General features: G+C 34.7%; 1 protein-coding gene and 1 non-coding gene across 2 annotated transcripts; one reads left to right on the top strand and one right to left on the bottom strand.

The window, feature by feature from the left end:
- Nucleotides 1-340: 340 nt before the first annotated feature.
- On the bottom strand, nucleotides 341-447 carry LOC136221047 (small nucleolar RNA R71). The gene has a single exon (XR_010684838.1). It is a non-coding gene; the product is annotated as a small nucleolar RNA R71 (small nucleolar RNA).
- Nucleotides 448-14,262: 13,815 nt separating this feature from the next.
- LOC136219417 (probable leucine-rich repeat receptor-like protein kinase At2g33170) lies at nucleotides 14,263-19,291 on the top strand. Its single transcript, XM_066006814.1, has 3 exons — nucleotides 14,263-14,816; nucleotides 15,268-18,261; nucleotides 18,605-19,291. Exons 2-3 carry the CDS (start codon nucleotides 15,306-15,308, stop codon nucleotides 18,961-18,963), a joined length of 3,315 nt encoding a protein of 1,104 aa, XP_065862886.1. The 5' UTR covers nucleotides 14,263-14,816; nucleotides 15,268-15,305; the 3' UTR covers nucleotides 18,964-19,291.
- Nucleotides 19,292-19,791: the final 500 nt, after the last annotated feature.

Below are 19,791 nucleotides of genomic sequence, written 5' to 3'. Positions count from 1 at the left end.
AGGTGTGGCCGGTGTAACCAATAGTATCGTTAGACCCAGAATCACCGCAAATCAATTTGAAATTAAGCCAGCTTTGCTTAATATGTTGCAAAATAATGTAACATTTTACGGGTTACCTAACGAAAATCCTAACACCCATTTAACAAATTTCCTAGAAATTTGTGACACATTTAAAATTCCAGATGTGACTGCAGAAGCAATCAAACTTCGCCTCTTTCCTTTCACTTTGAAGGATAGAGCCAAAGAATGGTTAACTTCTATGCCAGCCGCAACTTTTGCCACTTGGGAACAATTAGCCCAAGCGTTTTTATCTAAATATTTTCCTTTAGCAAAAACCGCAAGAGTCATAAAGGAGTTAACATCTTTTTCTCAAAATGATAATGAGACCCTTTATGAAACTTGGGAACGTTTTAAAGAACTTCAACGTTTATGCCCACACCACCAATTACCCGCTGAACTTTTAATGCAAATATTTTACAATGGACTGAATCCTACAACTAGGGGTTCATTAGATGCTATGTCGGGAGGGCTATTTATGAAGAAAACATCAGCCCAAGCGAGAGAACTTTTGGAGGAAATGGCAATCAATAGCAGTATGTGGCCCGCGGAACGTGGACATATGCCGGTGGCAAAACCATCATCCTCAACCTCATCGTCAGTTAAAGGTATAGTTGAACTTGATCCAGTCGCGATGCTACAAGCCCAATTTTCTTCTTTATCGCATAAAATTGACCAGTTTATGGCACCACGCGATACCAATGGTAATCCAATCCAAACGGATGTGGATTATGAAAATATGAGTGAGATCGAACAGGTAAATTTTGTCCAAGGACAAAACCAAACTAATAATCCTTACTCTAATACTTATAATTCTGGATGGAGGAATCATCCTAACTTTAATTGGAAAGATAACAGTAACAATAATATTAGTGCTAATCAAAATCGTACCACTAATTATCAAAATCAGTCAAGAGATACGATTAGCACTTTATCTTCTAAAATCGACAAGTTTATAGATGCTATCAGTGGAAAAATAAGTAATCACGACGATGGTTTTAAACGGATCGAAAATAAATTCGATCAGCTTATTAAAAACCACTCATCTAGCATCCATAATTTGGAGGTTCAAATTGGTCAACTTGCTAAATCAATTCCATCCCGAAAAGAGGGAAGTCTTCCCAGCCATACGGAAGAAAATCCGAAAGAGCAGGTGAAGGCTATTACTCTTCGTTCAGGAAAAAATTATCAAGGGCCTGAAATGCCCAAGGATGCAACATTACAAGGAACTGATTTACCGAAGTCCAAAGAAGATATCTTAAACACAAATATTTCACCATTTGACACAGGTACTAAAACTTTTGTACCCAAACCACCTTTTCCGCACAAAGTTCGAAATAAGGACTATGATAAACAACTTCTAACGTTTTTGGATAAACTTAAAAATTTGCATATCAATTTGACGTTTATGGATGCAATAACACAAATTCCTAACTATGGTAAGTTTTTAAAGGATTTGATTTCAAAGAAAATCAGTTGGGAAGGAATTTCATCCATTTCGTTAACTGAAGACTGTAGTTCAATAGTATCAAGTAATTTGCCCACTAAACTCAAGGATCTCGGATGTTTTACTATTCCGTGTAAGTTGGGAGATATTGAATTCCCAAGTTGTCTTTGTGATTTAGGAGCAAGTATAAACTTAATGCCATTGTCTATTTTTAACAAGTTAGGTTTAGAAGAAGATATCAAACGTACCAATATGGTTTTGCAATTAGCGAATCAAACCACTAAAAGGCCGTATGGTATAATTGAAGATGTTTTAGTCAAAGTCGATAAATTTATTTTTCCTACCGATTTTGTTATCTTAGACTTTGCATATGATGTAAATTGCCCTTTAATTTTTGGCAGACCGTTTATGAACACGGGACGCGCTCTAGTAGATGTGTCGAAAGGGAAGGTAGTTTTAAGGATAGGAGAAGATAAGGTCGAGTTTAACATGAACAAAGCGATGAAATACCCTATAGAGGAATTCGCTTGTATGAAACTTGATTTAGTCGAGGAATGTGTCAATGATGTAATTCAAAGTGAAGAAATAATTGAACCTATAGTAGACGAGGAATTAGATGATAAGGACCCAAAGCCTTTGATTAGAGAAGATGGACCAGTTCCGCCTTCAATTGTAACACCCCCTAAATTAGAACTTAAAGAGTTACCCAGTCATTTGAGGTACGCTTTCTTAGGCAAAGGCGATTCTCTACCTATAATTATTTCTAACAAATTAACAAGCGATCAAGAAGAAAAATTGAAGCATGTTGTTAGAAATAGGATAGGAAGTATGGGATGGCAAATTTCAGACTTAAAAGGAATTAATCCTAGTATAGTAATGCATAGAATTCATTTAGAAGAAGATAAGCCACCTAAAGCGGATAGGCAAAAACGCTTAAATCCGAACATGAAGGAAGTAGTCAAAAATGAGATTACTAAACTTTTAGACAATGGAATCATTTATCTGATCTCGGATAGTGAATGGGTTAGTCCAATCCATTGTGTACCTAAAAAGGGAGGCATAACTGTTGTAAGAAATGATGAAGGTGAACTTATACCTACACGAACCACCACCGGTTAGAGGGTTTCTATAGACTATAGGAACCTAAACAAAGCAACTAGGAAAGATCATTTTCCTCTACCTTTCATTGATCAAATGATCGAAAGGATAGCCGATCATGCATTTTACTGTTTCCTAGACGGTTACTCCGGATTCTTTCAAATTTACATTTACCCGGATGACCAAGACAAAACAACCTTCACATGTCCTTACGGAACTTTTGCATATAGGAGAATGCCTTTTGGTTTATGTAATGCACCAGCAACTTTTCAACGATGTATGACAGCAATATTTAATGACTTCATTGAAGACATAATGGAAGTTTTCATGGATGATTTTTCAGTTTATGGAGATTCTTTCAATGCATGTTTACAAAACTTAGATAAAGTATTGTCTAGATGTGAGGAAACGAATTTAGTTTTAAATTGGAAAAAATGTCATTTCATGGTAGACGAAGGAATTGTTTTAGGTCATAAGATTTCTGAAAAAGGTTTAGAAGTGGACAGAGCAAAGACTTCAGTTATAGAAAAATTACCCCCACCAACCACTGTTAAGGGAGTAAGATCATTTTTAGGTCATGCAGGTTTTTACAGACGGTTTATAAAGAACTTTTCTGTAATTTCCAAACCACTTACTAATTTGCTTATGAAGGATTCAACTTTTGATTTTGATAAAGATTGTTTACAAGCTTTCAATACTTTGAAAACGGCTTTAGTCAGTACACCAATAATATCAAAACCCGATTGGAATCTACCTTTCGAAATTATGTGTGATGCGAGTGACTTAGCTGTAGGATGTGTATTAGGTCAAAGGAAGGATAAGAAACTTCATGTTATATATTATGCGAGTCACACATTGTCCGGTGCACAACTAAATTACACCACAACTGAAAAAGAAATGTTAGCAGTAGTTTTTGCATGTGATAAGTTCTGATCTTATTTGTTAGGATCTAAAGTTATTATTAATACTGATCATGCAGCTTTACGATATTTATTTGCTAAGAAAGATGCAAAACCACGTCTTATTAGATGGGTTTTACTATTGCAAGAATTTGACATTGAGATTAAAGACAAAAAGGGAGTTGAAAACCTGGTCGCCGATCATCTATCAAGACTTGAGGATGAAAATGGTCCCATCGGTGAAACATCAGGCATTCGAGATGATTTCCCCGATGAACATCTCATGCAATTACAAAGTGTCATAACTCCATGGTATGCGGATATAGCCAATTACTTAGCCGCACATGTTGTGCCAGATGGATTGACTTCTTAACAAAAGAAGAAATTCTTTTCAGAAGTTAAGAAATCCATTCTTGTTCAAAACATGCGGCGATGGAATATTTAGGAGATGTGTTAGTGAGTTTGAACATGAATCTATAATGATAGAATGTCATGCTAGCGCTTACGGAGGTCATAATAGCGTAAGCAAAACAGCAGCTAGAATACTTGAATGCGGATTCTTTTGGCCTACTCTGTTTAAAGATGTCCGTTCATTTATTCTCCGCTGTGATAAATGTCAAAGAACGGGGAATATAGAAAGGAGAGATGAGATGCCTCTTAAGAACATATTGGAAGTTAAAATCTTCGACGTATGGGGAATTGATTTCATGGGTCCTTTTCCTCTTTCTTTTGGCAAAAATTATATATTAGTAGCCGTAGATTATGTTTCAAAGTGGGTTGAAGCAATTGCAACCCCGACAAATGATTCTAAAATAGTTGTTAAGTTTTTAAATTCAATATTCTGTCGATTTGGAGTTCCTAGGGTTATGGTAAGCGACGGTGGTACCCATTTTGTAAATAGAGCTTTTGGGTCACTTATGAAAAAATATAGAGTACACCATCGTATCTCTACACCGTACCATCCTCAAACGAATGGTCAAGCAGAAATTTCAAATAGAGAACTCAAATGGATACTTGAGAAAACAGTTTCGTCTTCTAGAAGAGACTGCGCACATAAACTTGACGATGCACTATGGGCATACCGTACTGCATTTAAAACACCTATCGGGATGACACCTTATAGATTAGTCTATGGTAAAGTTTGTCATTTGCCGGTTGAATTAGAACATAAAGCATATTGGGCTATAAAAACCCTTAATTATGATTTGCAGAGCGCAGGGAAAAAGCGTTTGTTTGACTTAAACGAGTTGGATGAATTACGCTATTTGTCCTACGAAAATGCGAGCATTTATAAGGAGAAAATTAAAAAGTGGCATGATGCCAAAATCAAAATTAAAAACTTTAATGTTGGAGATAAGGTCTTACTTTTTAATTCTAGATTAAAATTATTTCCAGGTAAGCTAAAATCTAGATGGGCTGGACCATTTTTGGTTGTTCAAACATTTGATTACGGAACATTGGAGCTAGAAAAGTCTAATGACGACCGATTTAAGGTCAATGGTAATCGTTGCAAAATTTATTTCGACGGAGCTCCTATTCAAGCAATTGAATCTGTGGATAAATTTTATAAAAATTAATTTCTTTGATTTTTATGTTTTTAATTTATAGCTTTTCTTATTTTCATTCTTTTAATTTATTGTTTTCTTTTTAATTTGTTTACTTTAATTTTTAATTTTTATATATTTATCATTAAGTACAAATGAGTTTTATTCACATTAAAATTTTAATTTAGTCATGTTTTGAAATTTTCATTAAGTGTTAAGTGTTATTTAGAAATTATATATGCAGAAATCTCAGTTGAGATTTTCTATGTTCCAGGATTTGGAAATCTCAGTTGAGAAATTTTCTGTCTTTTTACATTTGAAATAACTGTAAGTGATTACAGTCTTCTTTCTTTAAAATTTTCTGTCAGTTGAATTGAAGAGGTATCATTCTGACACCTATTTCTTTCTAACAGACATAACCTTTCACTATTAGTTCTTATATATTCCTGTAGGATCAGACTTCTTCCATTTTACTTCATCTTTCTAAATTTCTTTCTCAAGTTCTCAAATCCTACAGACTTCATTTTTCTTTTCTATCACAAACATGACTAAGTCTTTGAAGAACATTCAAAAACAAAATCCTTCTCGAAAAGAGAAAGTTGATATCTCCGATAGATATGGAGCATGGTTTCCCATTTATAACCATGATGAGGGGAAACGCTTTATGCAATTCAGATATGCTCAATTCTTTGGCATGATGTATCTGGACGAGTTTCTGAACGAGGAACTCGGGATAAGCGAAGCAATTGATCGCTATCTGAATAATTTGGGTTGGACCAAATTTGTTCATATGAAATTTCCTATTATTGGAGATTGGGTTCTGGAATTTTTCTCCACAGTTAGGTTCGTCAATAAGAGACGTGTTCGTCTCAGTTTTCGTTGTGAGGGGAAGGTATTTACTTTTGGCTATCCAGAACTTCATAATTGGTTTGGATTTCCACCCCGAGACACAACTCAACACTATCCTGGAAGGGATATGACTTCTAGAGACATATGGAGGATGCTAACAGGATTTAGGCGATTCAATCCACGTCTTGCCTTCAACAAATCCATTAATTCTAATTCTATACTGTATCTGCATAAATTCCTCTGTCACAGCCTTTTTGGTCGAGTCAGTAGCAATGTTATGAAAGATACTGATCTTTATGTGTTGGGCGACATTTTCCAAGACAACTCAGTTAACTCCTCAAAGATTTTAATGGAGGGGTTAGTTGCTGCTTCCCGTTCGAAGAAACGGAAGATTGGGTTCGCCAACATCATATGTGGAATAATTTTAGGAGCCAAGGGAACCATTTCTGTTCCTTGGACTGATACAGAACCATACCCGATTTTAGACTACGAGTTCTTGGAGAACGAGGGACTTGTTAAACGAGTTTTCCGTTCTGGTCCAACATTCCTTTCTGCACCGGAGAGGCAAGTCTTCGTTCAAACGAAGATTAACAGGGCCAATGCACGTCGTCTGTCATTTAGTTAGGGATATATATATTTTATGTGTTTCTGTTTGTTGTTTTTAATATATATATATGAGTGCTTGATTGTAAATTATGTTTTTATAATGTTTCTATATAGATGTATATGGTATTGTTTATATTTTGTCAAAAGATAAATAAAAGTGCATTAATTCTTTAGTTTATTTCTTTTATCTTAAGGAACAAACTTTGGGTTTCCTTTAATTTAATGTTTTAGTTTTGTTTATCTCAGTTTCAAGGATTAATGTTCACATTTTGGTACTTAATTTTAAGAGGAATTGGTTTAGAAGTGTTAAAATCATCAAAAATAGTCCCAATTTTACCCAGATTTTTCAGAATCTCAGTTGAGACAGCGAAGGAAAATTTTTAGGCAAAAATTTCGCCCCTTCCCTACTTGCTGTCGCGACTGAGATTTTGAAAATCTCAGTCGCGACTTGCGGCCTGCAGGTGCGGGATTGGGCGAAATTTCACTCTTTTTCCTATTCCTACTCTATTTACTACCTATTCAACTATCCTAATCAATACCTATTACTTACACCTATTTATATCACCTATTTTTACACCAATCAATCATCTTTTCTCTTCCCAATACCAAGATTCACTCATCTTCCCCATAAATATTTACCCTATTCATCTTCTTCCCCAATTCACCACCATTCTCTTTCATTCTAACTTTCATCCTTTCATATTTTCTTCACCTATTTCACCCAAATTTCATCTATTTTCACCCAAATTTCACAAACCAAAACAATATGCCTAGACAAAAGACCGTTGCAAACAAAGCCAAGGCCACCGAGATCAATAGATTACGGGTTCAATATGGAGCACCGCTCGATATCATGTCGGAAGCCGAAGGACGCAAATATCACCGGTTTTCTAATGTCCTCGTAGAGTTCGTGGATATGCCTTTTCTTGACACCGATACGGTAAATATCTTTCTTTTACCGAGCGTATTGATGAATTTCTTACCGTTCTTGGTTGGAAACGATTTGCTAGTATGCGTTTTCCTAGTCTTAAAACGCATATTATTGAGTTTTTGGTTACTCTAACCTATGACAAGAAGAAAGGAGTTATCTCTTTTCGGAGTGATGGAGTCCGTTATGATGTTAATTATGCGGCCATGAACCGTTGGTTTGGTTTTCCTACTCGAAATTTTTATTCAAAGCCAAAGCCTTTTGATTCACACACGGTTTGGAATGCTTTAACCGGTTTAGATGTTTTTAGTCCAAAGAATACATCTAGTAAGCTAATTAAGGATGATTGTGTATTCTTCTTTCACAAGTTTTTATCATTCTCCTTATTTGGTCGGGTTGAAAGTTCAAAAGTGCAAGTTCGTGATTTGGTTGTGTTTGATGCTATTTTTAAGGGTTTGACAATTGATAGTATTGAAATGATATTTACTAATTTAGTTCGAGCTTCCAAGTCCCGCAATAAGCAAGTGCCTATGGGTAATTTGATTACCGGCATTGTTTTGGGCGCTCGAGGTGAATTAGCGGATTATCAAAATATGTCTCATGTTGGTTTACCATCATTGGATCTCACGGCACTTCAAAGGGCCAATTTATTGAAGAAGTTGGGACCACCCGCCTTTATCTCTTATGCGGATCGCACAAGACGTGTTTTTGCTACCATGGGTAGTGAAGCCTCGGGTTCTCAAGGTTTAGGTGCCCAATGTGATGATGAGGAGGATGAAGAGGAATTTGATGAAGCAGAAGAAGAAGAGGAGAATGTTGATGTTAATGCCACCGAGCAAGCACATATGGAACCAAATGAAGAAGAACAAGTTGGATGGCAACGTGTTTTGACACAAATGAACGAGCATAACCGTCACATGAATTTGCGGTTAGATGAAGTCGTTGCCAATAATGCCGAAATGAGTTCAAGGATCACTACATTAAGTCGTGAGCACAAGTCTACTCGTCGCCGGATGCTCTCTTTCTTCCGACTTTAAGGAGTTGAGACTACGCCTTCTCCACCACCATCACCTTGATAGGTTTTATCGTTTCTCTTTTTAACTCATTTTCGTTATTATTATTATGTTTTATTCGGTTTGGTACAATATTTTTACTTATGTTTGGTACAATTCTCTTTATTCTTAATGTTTGAATGTTATGGTATTCTATTTTTCATTTCTAATTCGTATGGTTTATTTCGTACTATTTTTCGTGTTTTATCGCTTTTTGCACCAATGAGGACATGGTCCAAATTAAGTGTGGGAGGAGGTATTTCATATCCATTTTATTTTTAAGTACGAATGAATGCAACGAATGAGAATGAATGCTATTTATTTTTAAATGCATGTTGTTATTCGTTGTTATTCAATTTTAAGTAAAGTATAATATGCAACAATTTTTCACAAACAAATGCAACATTTTTTGCAACACTTTTTCTCTTGCAACACTTTTTCACCAATAATAGCAATTTTTCATAAAGGATAAATTTTTGTTAAAGAAAATATTTCATATGTTTTCAAACACTTTAACTTTCAAAATAATGTTAAGCATATTTTAAGGTTATCATTATTGATAGAAATAATATTTCTATACGGGCTATATTTTTACAAATCTCCGATACGATTTTATCAAAAACGTCTCGAGTAAATGTATATAAGTAAAATTTCTTTAGTTTCAAATCTCTATTTTATATCATGAATTCATGATAAATATAAATCTTATTTTCAATTTTCAATTAGGTTTATAGGCATAAATCGAACTAACAACTTTAGCTTTTTAGCTCGATATTATTTTTCGTCTTACATTAAAAACCAATTGAAGTTTTTAAGGAAACTTTAGCCATAATACATGTTGAATTTCAAGTCAATATAGGATGAATGTGCTATTTTTCTTTCCCAATTTTATTTTCATATTAAATCAAGTAGTCGTATTCTTAACTTTTGGCCACGATTGAGACCAACCTTATCACAATCGAGGTATGAAAGGGAAGAAAATTAAGTATCGTTTACTTTTGGCCACGATTGCGACCACCCTTATCACGGTCGAGGTATGAAAGGAACGTTAAAAAATTAAAGCAAAATTAAACGTGTTTAAAGTTTTAAGTAACGATTGCGTCCACCCATGGCATGGTCGGTACCTCTTAAATGAACACGAAAGCGAATTAATGCGTATAAAGTTACGATCGAGACCACCCTTATCTTGGGCGTAACTAAGCAAATATATTAAACCTAAGTCCTTAAATCCATATTTGTAATAGTTTAGGTTTGGGAAAGGAAATTTTGTGCTTAGAAATGCCTTGAGATGAAAGATTCGGAAACATGCGTGCTTACACCGTCCCGAATACTTCAATATAAAAATTGAAATACAAGACGAGTAATATATCTCTTTTATGCTAGCTAGTTTGATACCTTGTGTATAAATTTACCATGAAAAGTTTATCTTTCGGTTTAACTAATTCAAAGAGGAATATATGGGTATATATTCTATTTATAAAGAGATTGATTAAAGAATAAATTCAGTGAAATTTTGCTCGGGACTAGCAAAAGCTTAAGTGTGGGAGTTTGTTAAGCCCAAAATATACCTAAAATATCATATATAAATACGTTAAATTTACATTTAAATCATGTTAATTATATTCATTTAGAATACTTTTACGTCTTTATTTACTTCTTTGATGCAAGGTACCTAAATATTTGGTAAAATCCAAATAGGAGCGAAAACGGAGCTAAAATGGAGGAAAAACCTTAAAAACGTACCGAGAATGCATATCAGTCAGAAGAACGCTCGAAGAGGACGAAAAGCAGTCGAACGCTAGGGAGGAAAACTCTCTGTCGCGACCGAGATTATCAAAATCTCAGTCGCGACTTACGGAGGCCAGACCGGGGGAAAACAACGTATTCAAGCTCGCCCCTATACCCCCTATCGCGACTGAGATTTTCAGAATCTCAGTCGTGACAGCAAGTCTTCCTACACACAAAACACATGTTTAATTCAGAAAAACGCGTCTGTTCGTTCGGATAAAAGCAACCCTTCACCAGCAGACACGACCCGTCATTTACAACCCTTCAACAACTATAAATAAGTGATCCATTTCAGAAATCAAGGTTGGTTAAGTTGGAAAAGTTAGAGAAATTAGAGAAGAAAGTTGTTATGTTGAGTTTCTGATTCAGAAAAGAATCAGAAAGTTAGATTTCATTTCTGTAAGCAATCGTGTTGTACACGAATTGTATTTAGATTAGTTATAAACACAGTATTAGTTTAGTTTTCATTCTGATAGTGGACGGGACCAGTCTCTATTCTAAAGATCCAGTGAGAAGAATTGACGGCTGAAGCGCATATGGTTTGACGAGCCTACGTTCTATTCCATCTTATTAAAACGTTCTATTCCATCTTATTCATATTAAGAACTTTGTTGAACACTTAACAAATTTAGTTTTTATGGATGACATGATCGCTGATCGCGGCTTATCAGAAATAAAACACTAGTTTGATTAAGGTAGGAATCGTCTCTACGCTAGAGGGATTTCTATGGTTCGAAGCCATTTAATTGAGTAAATTATTATATTGTTACATGTCCATAATCTCACAAAGTTAAAGTTGTTTACTTTGCTTTATGAAAATAAGATCTATTTCATTCCGATTGCGGAAGTATCTGTTTTGTAATCAAAATTCCAAACGGAATTGTTCTCTAAACTCGATATAATCTTTCTATCTAATCCTAATTTACCAAAACCTATTCCATCAACTAAACGTATTTCTTTTATTAAACCTAAACACGTGATTAAACCGAATTAAATAAAGTTTTAGTTAAAAAGCGTTCCCTGTGGGTTCGATATCTTTTAGTACTACAAGCGTATACCGTGCACTTGCGGAAATCGCTCACCAAGAGCGGCGGAAAGAATAGCCCAGACCGGACGGCGAGAAGCGGCGATGGGAGAGCGGCGGCAAGAACAGATCAGATCCAGGAAAAAACCTTAGCAGAGCTGCGACGGAAACCTTCCAAGCAATTGAAAAACCAAGTTGAAACTCTCCATTTTTATTTTATTTAAATCCCGCATTTCCTCGTTTTCTCTTTTTTCTTACATAATCACAATCTCTCCAATATAAACTCCAATATAAAGTAATTGATTTATTAATTTTTATAAAATTATAGAACTTTAATTTAATAACGTAAAATTTATTGACTAAAAAATGAATGAAAAATATTTTAAAAATGATTAAAATAGAAATAATACTTTCATTGTAAAAAGTTTTTACAATTCTAATAAATTTTATGAATAAAGAAAAAAATATATGATTTTTAAAAAATTTATAATAATATTTAATGTTATTTTAAAGATATTATATTAAAATAATAAAAATAATAATTATAATTTAAGAAAATTAATAATACATTTTTTCAAGTATGTTCAAAAACTTTATTAAAATTAATTAGATTAAATTTGAAACAAAAAGATAACTTTTTTTTTTTGTATATATAAGTAGAGGCAATTTTGGACTTTCATTTACAAAAACAAATGGAATGACTAAACAATTGATTAAGATAAAATTTAAGGACCTTATAACAATATGATGAATTTACTAGCGTGTTAAATAAAAACATAAGGATTTTATAATTATTTATCTTTTATATATATATATATATATAAATAAAAGTAGAACTGATTTTATAAATTTATATTTTATAGCATTGACTTTTGATATTATAGTTATTATTATAAAGAATTGGCTATTTCTTTTTATTATTATTTTGTTTTGCATCTTTTAAATAAAGCTTTACATGCCATTTTTGTCTCCAACTTTCTGGGTAAGGGACGCGCCGAATGAAGTGTGTGAAGATCACGCCACCATTCAGTTCGTGCGTTGAGCAGCTTCTCTTCTTACGTGATTAGAATTTTTGAAACACTAAAAAAATCCTAACAACCGGCTTAATTAAGCAACCTACTCAAACTTGACTATTTGTTTGACATCTTATCATTAGACCGTCAACCAATTTACAACTTCTATTATTTGCTAGTTGGTCCTTGAAAAGGACCACTAGAATTGCTCTAACTAGATTCTCATATTTTCTTATGAAAAAACCCACCTTTTCTAAAACTTACATGATGATAAAAAAAAAAAAAACTTACTTATTTTATAATAATTTCTCCTTAAATCTCTCTCATTTGATATTTTTATTTTATTTTATCGCTTTAATGAAAATTATTTTACTACAACAATATGAAAAAAAGGCAACTTTCTAAAATAGGACAATTAGCCTAACTATATATTCTTTTTTGACATTCAAGGACTTGTAGGATAAGAAATCAAATAGCATTTTTTGAAAATAATATAGGGAATCAAAGATGAAAAAGGTATTCTAAAACTACCAAAACTAACTAATTATTGAAAAAATTACAACCACATAGAAGGTCAATGTTATGTTAGCCCACAATACAAATACATAGATAGGTCAATTTTGGGTGGAAATGAACCGAAACTGAAAAATTGCAATAAAAGTCAATAATAAACATAAACACATGTGCTGCAATTACATGTCTAAATACAATCGGTCCCGCTGGTTTAACTTTTTCATGGTTTTATGATTAATCATTCAACTATTAATTAATTACTATTTATGAACCGCTGATATGGGCTTAAGTCTACTTATTGGACGGCTGATGAACCTGTCTTCACATATTGCGTGGGTCCGTCCATATCTGGGGGCCCTTTTGCATTATTTTTCTAAGGGTCCCACTTATAAGTCCCATCATAAAGATAGTATCCTTAATATTCTCTCCCTTTTCTGATTACTATAATTCTCCCAGAAAGTTTTATTTTTAAACTAATACGATTACACAAATGGAAACAGGGACAGAGAAACGACACCGTTTTACTCTGTCAACCAAAAGTCACATACATGGAGACATTCTTTGAAATTGATAAAAGTTAAATAGTTAATTTAAAATCACATCATAAATTGTAACACTTTTATTAAGAAAATAAAATAAAATAAAATTGTAACATTTTTTTTTAATTGTAACCGTATTCGACTCGATTTATAAATAAACAGAGTTTGAGTACAACAAAATTCGATTCAAAAGTTCGCGAAGAGGCTCATTTATTAGTTCATGAACAAGCTCGATTAATCGAACATGCTCATAAGTAGATTTGGTTTGATTATTGTTTTAATAATAATATTTTTATAAAAGAAAAAATGAAAAACAACGAATTTTTGTATAAATTTTAGATTTGTAGTTTATTACGTAGTTTTGTATTAAATAAATTTAAATTAATATAATTAATAAATATAATAATAAATTATTCGCAGGTGAAATTCATGAAATGAATTAATAAACTGCTCGCGAATAAAGTTCATGAACAAGCTCGCGAAGAAATGATAACTCATGAGAAACTTATGAACAGAATATTAAATTATTCTCATTAATTTTTTGATGAACCGAATATAAACAGATCAAAATTCGGCTCAACTCGGCTGGATTGTAGAGTTATCAAAGTATTTTACAATTTCTAGACAAGACTTTTGTTGGTTTAACACTTAATTTAAAAATGGGGTTAGATGGTCGGTTTGTACATTTGTGAATTTTGATTGTTTAGTGATTTGTCAGTAGTAAGTGATTAGTGTTAATTAGGGATGGGGTTAATCAAATTTTTTGTTTGGATTATGGAATTTGGAGACTTCACAAACCAAGAAAGAAGTCAATGTCAAAGCAAAATCCAAGACAAAATTTTCTTAAACTTTTCTTTATATTTTCATAAACAGTTACCTATACACAACTTTATAGGCAGGGCACTAAAAAAGAGAAAGAAACTAAAAACTAGCTAGCCCACCATTCCAATCCAGAGAGAGAAACAATATCACCATGTATGTATATATGCGTATTGGGTACAGACTGAAACTGGAGAGATAGAGAGAAATCAGATACGAAACCATGCCTGTCGGCCATTAAAGCTTCAAGGAAGAGCTAAAGCTCGTTTCTTTTTCTTGTTTGCTTAAAGATTTATCATTTCCCTGCTTTTCAATTTATTAGTTTTCTATACAAAAATCACGCTAAAAAGTCCCTTTTCTGGTTCGTTGCACCTTTTGTTTTGTTCTTGAAAAGAAAGAGGGAAGAGGGAAAAGATGGAGCTTTTCTTCCTGGCTCCAAATTCTTTAGTACCTTTAGATCCAAAGATCCCGGTATATTTATGCTAAAAGCTGATTTGGCTTTGCTTTCTTTTTGTCTCTTAATTCATGAATTCCACCATTTCTTTTCTTCCTTTGCTGTCAAGGAGTTGCAGCAATTTGGTGGAGTTTTTGCTTTTACTATCTCTTCTTTGACGACTGATTCATTCTTTTGCCTTAACTGGTGAGTTTCTTTTGTTTATTGTTTAATTCAAGTCTGATTCTTTTGTTCTTTAGTAGGTATATTCATGTAGGAATTGCCACTGTGGTTTGTAGCCTTTTTAGAATTGTTCTTTCGTGGCTCCTTTCAAATGTACCACTTTGTTAATTTCTAACTAATTTGTGGGATTCATTTTCTAGGTTTTTTTTAATGCAGATTTTAATTTCATTTGTTGGATTTTTGAATTCACGTTGTGGTTTTCATCCAAGTTACAGCTTTTGCTAATGTTTATATGCATTTGAATTCTTTGTTGTGGTTTATGTGATTAATTTGCAGAATTGATTGGTAAACGGTTGTCTTAATTTATCACTATAATCATTTAGTATTCAGTTAAAATAGAGCATTGTTTTGGTGGATGTTTATCATAAATTTGGTTCATTTGGGAATTCCAATCTGAAGTACTTTATATGTACAGGTGTTGAATGATCATATGATTCTCTATTTTTGATCAAGATGAGGGATAATAAAATGTCAGCACATATCAAATCAAGAACAGGTTTTGAAGCGCAGTTTATAGGGTTTTGGCTTGTCACTGTGCTATTGTTTTCTACTTCCAAGGGGTTAAGTTCCGAGGGGCATTTCCTCCTAGATCTGAAGAATGGGCTTCATGATGAATTCAATCATCTGGAGAGCTGGAAGTCCATTGACCAGACACCATGTGGCTGGATTGGTGTGAATTGCACTTCAGATTTTGTGCCTGTTGTCCATTCTCTCAATTTGAGTTCGATGAATCTGTCTGGGGTCCTGAGTCCAAGCATTGGTGGCCTGGTCAACCTAAGATATCTTGATCTTTCTTATAATATGCTCACTGGATTTATACCTGGCATGATTGGTAATTGTTCAATGCTAGAATACCTTTATCTCAATAATAATCAGTTTAGTGGGCAATTTCCTGCTGAGCTGGGTAATCTGTCTTTGCTTCGTCGTTTGAATATATGCAATAACCAAATCTCTGGTACATTGCCGGAGGAGTTTGGGAATTTGTCATCTTTGGTTGAGGTTGTGGCTTACACCAACAATCTGACTGGTCCATTGCCTCGTTCTATTGGGAATCTCAGGAACCTGAAAACTTTACGAGCAGGGCAGAATGGAATTTCTGGCAGCATTCCAGCAGAAATAAGTGGATGTCAAAGCTTAGAATTGCTTGGTCTTGCTCAAAATTCCATAGGAGGGGAACTGCCAAAGGAAATTGGTATGCTGGGAAGCTTGAAGGACATTATTCTGTGGGAGAACCAGCTGTCAGGATTCATACCGAAAGAGATTGCAAACTGTTCGAGTCTTGAGACACTTGCTTTATATGCAAATAATCTCGTGGGACAAATACCAGTTGAAATTGGAAACCTGAAGTTTTTGAAAAAACTATACTTATACAGAAATGCACTAAATGGAACAATTCCACGAGAAATTGGGAATTTGTCTATGGCAACAGAAATTGATTTCTCTGAGAATTATTTGAGAGGGGAGATTCCTACTGAGTTCAGTAAGATAAAGGGTCTACATCTATTGTACCTGTTCCAGAATCAGCTTAACGGTGTTATACCAAATGAGCTTAGTAGCTTGAGGGATTTGACAAAACTTGACCTCTCAATCAATAACCTCAGCGGTCCTATTCCTTTTGGTTTTCAGTATATGACAGAAATGGTTCAATTACAGCTTTTTGGCAACTTCCTGACTGGTGGAGTTCCTCAGGGTCTTGGACGTCACAGTCGACTTTGGGTGGTGGACTTTTCGGACAATGCACTCAGAGGAACGATACCTCCTCATCTTTGTCGGCATTCTAACCTGATGTTACTGAATCTGGAGTCTAATAAGCTTTATGGGAACATCCCAAATGGGATTTTGAACTGTAAATCATTGGTGCAGCTTCGTCTTGTTGGAAATAGGCTTACTGGTGCCTTTCCTTCCGAGTTGTGCAAATTGGTGAATCTTTCTGCTATTGAATTGGATCAGAACATGTTTAGTGGTCCAATTCCTTCAGCCATCATGAACTGTCAAAAGTTGCAGAGGCTTCATATTGCAAACAACTACTTCACTGGTGTGTTGCCTAAGGAAATAGGATATCTATCTCAGCTTGTGACTTTTAATGTCTCATCCAACTTGCTTCAAGGAAGGATTCCACCTGAAATTGTTAACTGCAAGATGCTTCAACGACTTGATCTCAGCCACAACGAATTTGTAGATTCTTTACCGCAGGAGCTTGGAACCCTTCTGCAGTTAGAGATTCTCAAGCTTTCCGAAAACAAATTATCAGAAAATATACCTCAAGCATTGGGAAATCTCTCCCACTTGACTGAATTACAGATGGGCGGAAACTTATTTTCTGGTGAAATTCCAGCACAGTTGGGTTCTCTTTCAAGCTTGCAAATTGCAATGAATCTCAGCTACAACAATCTTACAGGAAGCATACCGCCGGAGCTGGGCAATCTTAATTTACTGGAATTTCTTCTGCTCAACAATAATCATTTGACTGGTGAAATTCCCAACACATTGGAAGATCTGTCAAGCTTGCTGGGGTGCAATTTCTCGTATAATAACCTTACTGGACCCCTCCCTCAGGTACCACAATTTCAGAACATGGAAGTCAGCAGTTTCTTGGGAAATGACGGGCTTTGTGGAGGGCGTCTTGGCAATTGCAATGGAGATGCATCTTCTTCTTCTGATCCTCCTTTCAGAAGCTTAGATGCATCTACCCGTGGTCGGATTGTCACAATTGTTACAGCTTCTGTTGGTGGAGTATCTCTGGTTCTAATTGGAGTAATACTGTATTTCATGAGACGCACAACCGAGACAATTCCTTCCGCACCTGACAATGAGAGCTCGCCTCCGGAATCAGATATGTACTACCGTGCGAAGGACGGGTTCACCTTACAAGATCTGGTGAATGCCACAAATAATTTCCATGATAGCTATGTTCTTGGAAGAGGAGCTTGTGGAACAGTGTATAGGGCAGTTATGCATAGTGGAGAGACCATTGCTGTGAAAAGGCTAGCTTCTAACAGAGAGGGGAGCAGCATCGACAACAGTTTTCAGGCAGAGATTCTAACTCTTGGAAAGATTAGACACCGAAACATTGTGAAGCTTTATGGTTTTTCTTATCACCAAGGTTCTAATCTGCTTCTTTATGAGTACATGGCTCGGGGTAGCTTGGGAGAACTGCTTCATGGGCCCTCTTGTAGCTTGGATTGGCCAACTCGTTTCGTGATTGGTCTTGGAGCTGCTGAAGGTCTTGCTTATTTACATCATGATTGTAAACCAAGGATCATTCATCGTGATATTAAATCGAATAATATTCTCCTTGATGATAAGTTTGAAGCCCATGTTGGTGATTTCGGTTTAGCTAAAATAATTGACATGCCCCAGTCTAAATCGATGTCTGCAGTTGCAGGATCATATGGTTACATTGCACCTGGTAAGTTTTTTATTCTTTCAGACTATTATATATGTTTGAGAACACATTTTCACATATAAAGAAAAGACCTGTAATTTCGATCCATTTGGCATGTTTCCCACTTTGACAACTTCTGATAATTGGAAATTTGTTAGCCTAAATGTGAAGTTTTTCGTCTTTCAGTACGTGGCAAACTAATTTTGTCTTATTTTGTGTAATTACTACAAGAGGTAGTAGCATTGTTGACTAATGTTTTCATCATCATAAGTGTTCAGTTTAGTTTTAGACAGGTTAAATGTTAGATAAGGAATGTGAAATTTCTTGCCTTTGACTGACTGATAATTTCTGTTTTTTTTTATGGCAGAATACGCATACACAATGAAAGTAACAGAAAAGTGTGATATCTATAGCTATGGAGTTGTTCTGTTGGAGTTGTTGACCGGACAAACTCCAGTACAGCCACTGGAATTGGGAGGTGACCTTGTCACGAGGGTGAAAAATCATGTCCGAGACCATTCATTGACTTCAGAGATACTTGATAGTAGATTAGACCTGGAAGATCGAAGAATAGTTAATCATATGATCACAGTATTGAAAATTGCTTTAATGTGTACAAACATGTCACCTTTGGAACGGCCATCGATGCGGGAAGTAGTATTGATGCTTATCGAGTCGAATGAGCAAGTAGGGAATTTTACATCTGATCTTCCAGTAGAAACATGAAACTGGTGATCATTTCCAGTTTCTATTAGCTGAGATTTATTCTTTTGTGGCTTATCTGCAAATGTTGATTCATTACACATTCTCCTACAATCAAATAGCATGTGGGGGATTTCGTGTAGCTCACTCGGGGTAAGATCATTATCATTTTTTCTGATTCTGCAATTAGTACAGTATAGAAACACTTTTGTACAGATGGAAAAAGTACCATTATACATGTTCATCTTATCATTGCTCGTTAGATGTTACTTTTTACAGTTAGCTGTAGCCTCAGTAAATCTGGATTATATTTGGATTTTGAATATATAAATGAAGAGTTCGCCGGTTCGTATTCAGTGTTTGTCATCTAGTTCTTATAATATGAAACAGTTGCAGACATTGCCTTTTTAGTGTAGGATATTCTGTTCCTAAAGACACAAAACAAGGAATTAGTTGGAGGAGTTAGCAGCTCTTTCTGCAAATGGTGAAAACAGTTATTGCCCCTGAGAGTTCTCTCCGACTTTAATTCGAATTAAGGGGTGGTTTCGTTCCTGTCCATCCCTTTATCTTCATCAGTGAGGTTCTGGTTACATGTCCTGTAGACGAAAAGTTCATCTTAATTCTATTTTTTTGCCCCAGCTTAAGCCAAAAACGATATTCTCTTAGCCTGGATAAGGACAAAAAAGAAAATGAAAAGTTCCAAGTTCATATAGGTTAGGTTTATTTATTTATTTATTTTTTTTTGTGTTCCAAGCAATCAAAAATTGAATTTGCTACTGTCTAGGTTGAAAATTTTCCATGTTTGAAACATTATGATAATTTTACTATTTTTTACATTAGAAATATATATGC

The sequence above is a fragment of the Euphorbia lathyris genome, chromosome 2 (genome assembly GCF_963576675.1).
Source record: "Euphorbia lathyris chromosome 2, ddEupLath1.1, whole genome shotgun sequence".
NCBI classification, from domain to species: domain Eukaryota; kingdom Viridiplantae; phylum Streptophyta; class Magnoliopsida; order Malpighiales; family Euphorbiaceae; genus Euphorbia; species Euphorbia lathyris.
Note: the sequence above shows the minus strand (reverse complement) of the source record. Positions and strands in the feature narration are given on the sequence as shown.

Bases quoted from the DNA above. Each gene is read 5' to 3' on its own strand.
- LOC136219417 (XM_066006814.1), top strand. From the start codon at position 15,306: ATGAGGGATAATAAAATGTCAGCACATATCAAATCAAGAACAGGTTTT. The intron at 18,262-18,604 runs GTAAGTTTTTTA...TTTTTATGGCAG, and splicing joins ATATGGTTACATTGCACCTG to AATACGCATACACAATGAAA.